This window comes from Talpa occidentalis, unplaced genomic scaffold, assembly GCF_014898055.3.
Source record: "Talpa occidentalis isolate TD23 unplaced genomic scaffold, MPIMG_talOcc4v2.1, whole genome shotgun sequence".
NCBI lineage: Eukaryota > Metazoa > Chordata > Mammalia > Eulipotyphla > Talpidae > Talpa > Talpa occidentalis.
In genome coordinates this window covers 8,250,626-8,261,050 of record NW_026555331.1, presented here as the reverse complement: position 1 = coordinate 8,261,050, position 10,425 = coordinate 8,250,626, and the positions used below count along the sequence as shown (strand labels likewise).

Here is a 10,425-nt window from a genome sequence, read left to right as displayed (position 1 = left end):
GATCAGAGTAACAATCATGTTTCCATAGCGTATGTGGAATATTTCAGAGGGGCAGAGGTACCGATGTTTAAAAGGTAAAAAAGGAAGCAGAGACGAAGGAAGAAGGTGAAGACAAGAATGGAGAAGGGAAAAAAGAAAATATGGACACAGGGAAAGCAGGGGCGGGAGGAAGAGGAGAGAAGGCAGAGCCTACCAGCCTAGGCGAGGACCCCCCCCATGTGAGACAGACCCAGACACTGGCAGCGGCAGGCTCCCCGGGGCAGGTCAGGGCCCCGAGGCTCCGAGCAGCTACAGGTCTTCATGACACGACTGAGCTGCCATCTGCATCCAGGGTGTCTGGTTCCCAAACTCACTCTCTTGCCGCCTCACCAGCCAAGCGCTGGAGGAAGAACAGAACACGAGAAGCTAAAGCATTTCCAATTTGCTCTTTAACTTCAGAGTTTGACTAATTTACTGAAGCACCAATTTAATCATCAGGCTTTTAATCTATGACTTCAGCTACCCGCATAGGCAGGCAGGACTGTGATTTATACTCAGTGTTGTTATGTAATAGCTCTATGATTTACTGAACATTTTCAGTAGCCTCCACTTTATAACAGACAAATGATGAGTTATAGGACTTTTAACGTACACACTTAATTTCAAACTAGTTTTAATGATTCTTCCATGCAAGGTAGGAGTTAAGCCCCTGGAGCTGTAATACTGATGAGCAGGTAGCTCTGGGTAGCCCCGTCAGTGATTGCACACACGCCAGCACTGAGCACACGGGGCTGGTGGGTCACGGTCCACGCAACCCCTGTTTCACATCAACGGAGGCACTTCCGGGTTATCCTCAAAGTCCGGCTCGTCCTCACTTGGCCTGAGTTTGGGCTCAGATCGAACTCTCCTGGGTGCATGTCGGTTCTCTTGAACAATGTTAGCCACATCAGGGAAGGAACGCGTGCTGGGATCGACTTCCAGTCTCTCAATTTTCTTGCTCCTACAAAGGGGCAGGAGGAAATGGACAAATCATTTAAAATTAAAGCTCAAGTAGAGGCAACTCGCTCATGCATGTACTCAGCAAATATGGGCAAGCGCCAGTACTGAAGCCCAGGGTTGCAAATAAGAGACTGTGCCTGGTTCCCAGGAGCTTGAAGGCTTCCAGGCTCAAGAGCCCAACCCCTGGAGAAAGGAAGTCTACGGAGTTCTACGAGGCTGTGCTGCTGGAGGCAAGTTCAGCTGGGAGACTCCGCTTATTTCAGAATATATTTTTTTTTTTGATAACTGACATGACACAGCCGGCCAAACCAACAGCCAGAATCAATAATAGAATCACTGTAGGCAGATCTTACTCCTGAATGCAGCTAATCAGGCTCCTGGTCCCTGCTGCTTTAGACAATCCAACCTGCCATGGGTTGCAAGGGCCCTGAGCCTACACGTTCAGGCACAAGACAGAGCTGAGCCCACTAAGCTCCCTCCCGGGGAGCCTGTTCCTACAGCCAAACCCAGTTCTCAGGGCAATAGCCAGAGCAAAACAGAACCAGGAAGAATCTTCACTGACCAGTGATTCCCATTTATATAGAAAACTCTAATAACCCAGGCCACTGGGCTGTTTTCCTGGCAATGTCTGTTCTACACACCTGGAGTTGTGTCCAGTAATCTGTATTAAGATAAAGCCCCTTCAGTGATCTTGATGGTCAGCTTTTTTGGAATCACTGCTCCATTCAGCCCATCATTGCACAGACATTTAGGAAGTGCCTCCTCCATCGAGCTGCTGTGCTGGGGCCAGCAGTGCCAGCCTACACTAGTTGCCAAGTCTCCTGGGGCCATCGTATCATGCTCTCTAGAGTATAAAAGTGGGCGCACTGTCATGAAATTGTCTCATAACGGGTCTGTTCTCCCTATTAGACTGACAACTTGGAAGCAAAGATTTTGCTGTTTTCATCTGGTATTCTTGGCAGACAGCTCTACTGAATCAATACTTGTTGAATAAGTGGGGAACAAATATTAAACTATTGTGGGATAATGAAGTAAAATAAGAAATGATCACGGTTATGAAGAAAAAGACCGTCAATCTATTTCAGAAGCTCCAAAGTGACATCCTCAGACCCAAACCACGTAGCAGACACAGTGTGATGGGGAAGGAGGTTCCATTTCTCACAAACCCCTCCCCCCGCACCCCACATTTCTGTAATCTGCTCTTGCCTGGAAGGCATTGGAGCTTTTCATTCCTCTTAGTACTTGGACTAATATGCAGAGAGCTGCAGAAGAAAAACGTACAGTATCAAGAGTTTGCAGACGTGTATGGTGAAGAAAGATCGTACACAATAAACTGTGTAGGAAGTTGCAGTTTGCAAAGGTCCACATTACAGTCGTTATTGAATATAGTATTATTTTTAATTACTCTCTTCTTGTGTGCAAGGCTATTGATATTTGTGGCTTAATTTAGTCATTAGATAAATGCATCTATTATAATTGTGTTGTCCTTGACTGGAAGGAACACAGCCTATCTCACTCCCTGGCATCTCTACCCCAATTGCCTGAGCTCCCCTCACGGTCTCCACCACATAAGGAAAGTTGGCTCTGGTTGTGTGTTGAGAGCGTTGAGGCCTGTGCGGCCCTCTCAGCGCGTTGCTGCAGGGAGTCCTTCCTTCTCTCAAGCCAACAACCTGCGGCCCTCACTCCTGTGTGCAGACTCAAGGCAGCTATTTGGTTAATGGAGTTACCAAGCCGGAGGCTGAGATAATGTGGAAAACAAAGCGTGCCCACGATGAGCGAGCCCCACAAACAGCCTTCACGTAGACACACGATGAAAAAGAACAGCTTTTCAAAAATACTATAGGAGATACCACTACGAGGCGTGGCGCTGAGACACCCCTACTCTTCAGGTGTAATCACAGTAATGATGGCTTCCTGGGGTCTGGAAACTAGCGCCAAAGTGTTGGCAATGACATGGCTTCCCGTCCCTGTGATTCCTCACAAATTACATTCAGATTCTTTATATGTGTTGATGCTGCTGGGGGTTAATTATCACTGTGAATATTCATAACAGTCATAATTCCCTTGAATCTCTGTAAATTACACATGTATCTGAACTGGAAATCACTAAGCTGGGAAATACGAGTGTGGATTTCCAAGGTTTAAAAACAGCAACCTACTTTTCAGAAAGAATTCAATCCCGTACCTGTTGTTCAAACAAACCCCGTGCTTGATAATTTGAAAAACTTCAGTAGTTATCTTTGCACAAGCATACGTATGCTTGGCTGCTTGTATTATGCAAGACATAAATATAGCTCTGCTCAGGTATTTTTATAATGATAATTCCAGCATATACATTTGTAGCACAAAGATAGTTCGCCTTGGTTCAAAATAGACTTTTACCATCTGGTGAGACAATTAGAAGGAAAGTCGACAGGACTGGGATTCTCATTCTAAGGAAGAAATGAAGAATATTGAAGGATTTGTCCAAAATACTTTAGGGGGTGTCCTTGCTTGTGGGAGATGGGATTTCTTCTAAGAGTCTCCAGGGGGTAGAGCTGGAATCTTCAGTTAGGAAGCAAAGAGAGGCTTTCTGACACCTGGGGTACTGAGGACAGCACTGGGAGGGAGAGGTCCCTGCTGGCTGCAGGATGGAGGTTAGGTGATTGACAGGAGAGTGTGCAATGTAGCTTCTTAGCTCTTGCAGCCCTGAGAGTTTGGGATCTATGAGGTGACATGCAGGTCGATAAAGGGAGGAAGTGTGAACAGCTGTATGCCCCAACGTGCCAGGACTGCATGAGCTTCAGACAACCTACTTCTCTCTTCTCTCTCTGGCTGTAAGCTGAGGGTAACAATGGTGAGGATGAAATGTCCGACACAGAGCAAGTGCCTGTATCGGTGCCTGTTCACTGCTACTGGTGTTGACATCGCCACTCATGATCACAATAAGTTGGGACCTGTATGTACACAGATTTGGTTTTTTGGAATTAAAAAGCCCTACAGATATAGAGTTTGGACAGTAAACACCAACATTCATGGTATGAATTCTTTTCAACAATTGTATCTTTTTGGGAAGAGCCTTCCAGTCATCAAACAATAATGAAGAGAACAACATCGTATATCTGGGCACAGACCTGTTGTTTGTTTGCTCTCTGTCGCGGTCCACGATACTTTTCACAGACTTGGAAGAGCGATGACCAGCTGTGATTACTTCTCCTACCTAAAATAAAAATACAACATGTGCTAAGTGGTACAGTACCCTCTGATATATCCTCAAAAATACATGTTATGTTACACATATATATATATATATATATATATATATATATATATATATGATGCTAAAACATTTTGGTTTTCATTACATATTCCATGAAACAGTCTAGCCATAAGCCCCTATATGTGGTATGAGGTTACACAAATTAAAGTTAATAAATGAAGTTATCACAAGTTGGTATGTTCACAGTAGTCTTGCCAAACTACAAGCTGCACTTTGCTAGCCAAAGGGCATAGGCGAATTAATTCAATTAACAAATATTTTTCAGAGAGCTAACAACACACCCACACTTTGGGGGTGTGGGGGCATAGAGGTGACTGAGATACTGGCCTTAGGAGCTCCCAGTGAGTCCCGGAGTGGAAAGCTGAGAGCTAGACTCCAGCTTGCCCTTTCATTGGACCCTGGTTCCTTCATTTGTAAACTGAGGAGATGCGGTGTGATCTCAAAGGTCCCTTTCTGTCTTAATTCTGTAATTCTATGATTTTTTTTAAATTAAATAAGCTCAATAGCAAGCGTGCCAAGGTCTCAATAAATAAAATCAATAGATTCAGTTCCACAAACCTATGGCAGACCATTCGCACTCAGCACCCTCCCTTGGGAAATTCCTAAGATAGAAGTGTGGAGGGAGACTCCAAAAAGCATGCTGGACATGTGCTTAGCTGAAGTGGGAAATTTACATATTTTACGTACCCCCCCCCCCACTTTTCAATGTTCCTACAAGACAGGGATTACTTGTAGGCAGAGAAGAAATTTCAAAATTCCTATGTTGCTTTGGTCAACTGACCAAGTTGGGGGCGTCTGCCCTTTCTTTTCAGGGAGGAGAGAGATCTGGAGAGGGGATACATTCCTCTCTCCACCCTAAACAGCTCCTCTTCTCTTGGGAAAATGACTCATTTACTGGACACATTTCATTGGCAGGCAGGGTAACTCCTTTGAAAGGTGAGGCCATCACTCCCTTTCTCTGTTTTGCCTGAGGCTAGATGATCCAGGTCCATGCAAGAGATAGAAAAGTCTAGGCTTGGACTTTGAGCCTCAGTCCCCACCGACTCCCATCTGCTGGTTCCGACAAGCATGCTGCTCTTATCATCTGTATTTGGGAAGGAGTCAGGAGGCCTGGGTTCACCTCATCCTAAACCAGATTCTTTGATCAAATCTTTACGACCTTTACACTGGAGCTCTGGGCATGTAACCAAATGAATAGTATTAATTAGTAATTTGTCCCCATTTGACTAGTGATTCTTGGTCATATGCTCCTTGATCATCACCCCAGAAAGCTCATTTCTACACACTTTGATAACTGAATGATGAATGAAGCCATGAAACCTAGTCTGAGAGACTATAGCATCAAACTCATGGATGGGCTCTTACAGATAAACACCTTTTTTTTTTTTTTTTTTAATAGCAACCCTCCTACATGGTGGCACAAAAAACCTTGTTTCAGATAGTGCAGTTGTATATTTTTTATTATAGTTTATAAAAATTCAATCCATGTAGGAATGTGTGATTTAGATCAACACCTTACACAGAAGAACATGAGCATAAGTTTGATTTTCCTTCCCATAGACCTCACAGGGGGGCCTGCAGAAATAAAATTTAAACTCCATCTTTCTCTATATGTATTAAATGCCTGCTGGGAAAATGTCTTTAAGGATCATAAGCCGTCTTGGCAGTGGCAGACCTTTAGTTAGACTCCAGAATACATGTACTACAGATATTAGATTTCAAGGCTGGGAGAGTTTTCTCAGAAAACTTTTAAAAGAGGTATAGTCCGTGGGTGGGAATGTAGACTGGCCCAGTCTCTATGGAAAAGAGTATGAAGGTTTCTCAAAACATTAAAAATAGATCTAGCATATGATCCAGCAATTCTACTCCCAGATATCTACCCCTAAAATACAAAATCATTAACTCAAGGCCTATCTGCACTCCTAGGGTTACAGTAGCACTAGTCACAATAATCAAGTTATGGAAAAAACTAAGTGCCCAAGGACAGATGAGTGGATTAGGGAGATGTGGTCTATATACACACAATGGAATACTACTCGGCCATAAAAAAGATGAACTCCTGTCACTTGCAACAACATAGATGGAACCAGAGGGGATTATGCCAAGCAAAATAAGCCAGGAGACAGACAAGTACTGAATGATTTAACTCATGTGTGGACTATAAAAAACAAAGCAGAGGAATAGACGAAACAAAATCCGAGAAGTATAACTACAGAACTGAGGCTACCAGAACAGGAGAATGGGAGCAAAACGTGAAGGAGGCTCAATGGCTATGGTGGAAGATTATGAACATGGTGTGATAACTTGCATCTATGGAGGTGTGAACATATACAGTGCTGTAAATTGTTTCCTCAATAACAAGTAGCTAGAATATCAGGGAAGAATCAGCAACTAAAGTCAAATGCACAATATTTACTGAATAAGTAAAGATGGTGACTCATGGGAAGGTTCACCCAACGAAGCAGTGTTTTAATCATCATCAAACGCGGTTTGTCTTGGAGGAGGCTGAAACTAAACTGTTTCATTTGCTATATTTTAAAATATACTTCATGTCATCCTTTTACTGTTCTCAATTAATTTCTTGCTAGCCAGTGCTAGATCTCTGGATATTAATGTGCTAGGGTATGAATGTTTATTTTAATATGACAACTTAATGCTTTTCTTCTTTTTCTTTAACCAAAATTCTGATGAATACAATATCCCCTCCTACACCCCTCTCCGGCCTACCCTGGAGGAAGTGAAACACTTCAGTTGCCATTAATTGTGGATTCTGGATTCTGAAGCTATACTGTCAACTATGAAAGCAAAGAAAGGATTGAGGTCACTAAAGAGAGAATCCCCTCTCCATGCCCCCCGCCCCCCCACTGAAGGATGCAGAAAGGCAGAGGTCAGAAGGAGGGAAGGAGACTGGCCCTTCCCTCCTGCAGTGCCCCAGGGAGGCAGCAGGGCCCCTGAAGGATGTGGTGGGGGGTGGGGGGGTGCAGGGTGGAGCAGCACTTTCCAGTAGAATTTTCCGCAAACATGCAAATGTTTTGTGCTGTCCACTATGGGACTCTGGGGCACTTGGAATGTGGTTAGTGCAACTGAGAGACTGACGTTTTAAGTTTGCTTAATGTTAAGTAATTTATATTGATCAAGGTAGGAACATGGGAACAGAACCAGAGTGAGCCCCAAGTCCCTGTGTGGGATCCCTGCTCTTCTTCAGGAGTGAAGGATGTCCCTCCATACCAGTCACCCCTGACTTATCTGTGGTCCTCGACCACAAGGCCTTGCAGCTTTGGACCTCGCTGCTCCTTCCTTGACATGCTGAGGCCTGGTCCCAGGCGCTCTAATCAATGTGAGGCCTAATAGCTGAGCCCTCAGCCCAATGCAGGGCGGCTCAGCAGTGCCCTGTCAGTGCTCACTGAGGCCATGGCTGAGGCCCATGTTAGGTCTGCATGGAAGCTCAGCTTCTCACTTTTCCCAGTGCTGGCTCCTACCCTCCCTCCCCCAAGGGGTTGGTCCACTGGGCTCTGTCTACCCAACGCTCTGAATGCTCATCTCCAGCCCAGAATCTGCCTCCCGGGAGCAGTGGCACTTTAGCATTTTAAACATTTTTTACAAAACTATTCTAAATACATTAAATGAGGCCACCGCTAGTTAAAATACCAACTTTAAGGAAAAAGCTCCTGAACCAAAATACAAGTTTTGTATTGCTTCACGTTGTAAAAGCACCAGCAAGAATGGGAGCATGTGCATAATTAGAGCCCCAAACACCCCCATTTCCAACACTGTTATTTGTCACATAATAGGCACAGACAAAGATTCTCTGTGTATATGGAAATGCAAATAGAATCACAAATTTGGAACTTTTCTTCACAGGGAATTGGCTGTGCACAAAACTCTAAATGTGTATCTTATTTTTAAAAGATATTTTCAGCATGCTTATTTTCAAAGATTCTTTAAAGTTTTAAAAGTTAGAAGGAATTAAGAAATCAACAGTAAGAAAGATATTAACAACACTCATATCAACACCCAAATCTGCTTTCACCCCAGTCTTCATATTAACAGCAGACAAATCTCTTTTCTGAGAGTTCTCGTGGCCCAAGCAGAGGACGGGGCTCAGAGCTGCAGGGACCCGAAAAATGGACATGTGGCTCCCGCTGAACCTGCAATCCTGGTCCTCTGCTTCCTCTAGAAAGTGATTTTCATTAACATCAAAGATCTTGTTCATTTGTGCTAAGTGTATTTAGGGATGACTGATGGAAAAGTTATAACGGCCAAAATATGTTTAATAAATTAGATAATGTTGGACTAATGGTTTCCTGAATCCATAGAGAGAAATGTAATCAACTACTTGAAAATTCAATTGTGGGATAGGCACAAAGGTACAAATTAACATTTTAATGAAGTTACATTATTTTAACTCTCAGAGTCCTGCAACTGAAAGTTGGGAGGAGACGTGGAGGGCGTGATGGAATCCACTTTTCTACAAGGTGCAGAGGCCCTGCTGCGCCTTTCCTGCAGGGACCGGCCCAGCCTTGGCTTGTTGGAGCCATTGGCTGGGGTCTCGCCGCCTCTGAGGCTGCGTCCTGCATTGACACCATCTATATTGACTGTCAAGCCATATATAGGGCTGCTTTACCCACGACAGCAGTGATTACTGAAAATCCCCAACTATGTGAGTTGTGTGAAAACACAGCAGAGGTGCTGTGGGAAAGACCTAGCTCCTGTCCTAGACTTCAGATTGAAATAAGGACGTCGCTGCTGACTTACAATTATTTTGACCTACAAAATCACAGCTTCACCTGGTTCAAATTAATAGTTAGTTGGCTAAAGTTAAATAGGAATGAGCAAATATCACTCCATTTCAAATGGAGTCTTGCTGGTTGTAAATTAAAACAGTGAATGGGCAAAAAAAAAAAATGGGAAAAGGCCATATTTGTTGAAAAATATAAAATAATCAACCTTTTAACTTGTTCCTTTGAATCCCTGGTTTCTTAAATAACATTATTCATGGAAATCAGAAATAAATGTCTCTTTCTCTTGCATATTTCATTTCATAGTGTAGTTTAAGCTCTTCCCTCTATTAAATCTGCTTGAGAAATATTTACTGAGCATCTCTGATGGCCACGCATAGGTCTACATGGGAGGGCAGACTGGAAAATGACCCCTGTCCATCTCAAGAGAGATAAAGTCACGGGAGCATCGAAATACGCTGGAGAAAGTGCTTTTGACAGATATAGATACGTGCATAGTGCATAGACAATGGTGGCAGACTGGAGGAGGGCCGGGGGCCGGGGCGGGGCTTCCTGGAAGATATGAGGTCTTCCAGCAAAAGAATAAGAATAAGCAGCCATTTGCCAGAAGATGAAGGTCACGCAGAGGATGAAGAACATTCCAGGGGAGAAGGAAGCATGAACAAAGATGGGAAGGTGAACGACCCCACAGACCCGCACAGAATATTGGGCAGATAATCCCTGAAAATAAGGCTGAAAACGTAGCAGAGGTCAGTCCTGGAGATGTTTTCTCTCAAGGTGCTTTGACGTTGCACAAAAGGTGTTGGGGACATTTGCAGGGTTTTTATTGTTGTTCCCTGGCATAGTTGTGCATTTCAGCTAAAAGAGCAATTTTCTAAATGCCCTTTCATATTTTCCTCAGCCCAGGTGTCTGATGTCAACGAAAATACTAAGTCCAGTGGAGCCTGATGGCTTTGGAAAGAAGTTGCTTTCCTCATTACATAAAACAATACTTCTCTTTCTCTTTCAGGCTACTTTAGTCTGTCCCAACCCCCAACTCCACTTTCAAAATATGAAGGACAAGCAGTCCTGTGTGGAGGCGGTCTACGTTTGGGATATCAGCTGCCTGTGGGCTGCAGGTGCGTTCACATGTCTGCAGCTTTGCTCTCATTTGAGGAAGGTTTTGGTTTGGCTGGCACTTTGACCTCCTCTTTCCAGGGACCACACACACGCACACATGGTGTGGTTCATTCTCCACAATTGCCCCAGAAGGAAGGATGGAAGAGGACGTTCTCCTTAAAAGGAGTCTCCTTGCATCTGCCCAAGAGGCAAACTGCAGCATTGTTCTGCCACCTCTACCCTCCTCTTCCCTGGGGCTACTGTGACCTCAAGTTTCAGGCAACTCCTCAGAGCTAGCTAAGTCATGCAGTCTCTGGGATGCACTGTCTACCAGGCTCACTGCATCATAAG

General features: G+C 44.1%; 1 protein-coding gene across 3 annotated transcripts in view; it reads right to left on the bottom strand.

Moving 5' to 3' along the window:
- Positions 1-458: 458 nt before the first annotated feature.
- The window catches only part of DNAAF11 (dynein axonemal assembly factor 11), a 55,731-nt gene continuing 45,764 nt past the window's right edge, over positions 459-10,425 (bottom strand). For 2 of the 3 annotated variants that reach the window (XM_037501672.2, XM_037501674.2), the window contains 2 exons: positions 4,092-4,177; positions 459-979 (listed from right to left, as the gene is read on the bottom strand). In XM_037501672.2, coding sequence (XP_037357569.1) covers positions 802-979; positions 4,092-4,177 — 264 coding nt within the window. In that variant the 3' untranslated portion in view covers positions 459-801. The remainder of the gene's footprint in view (positions 980-4,091; positions 4,178-10,425) is intronic. The other variant, XM_037501673.2, reaches the window with a different exon arrangement.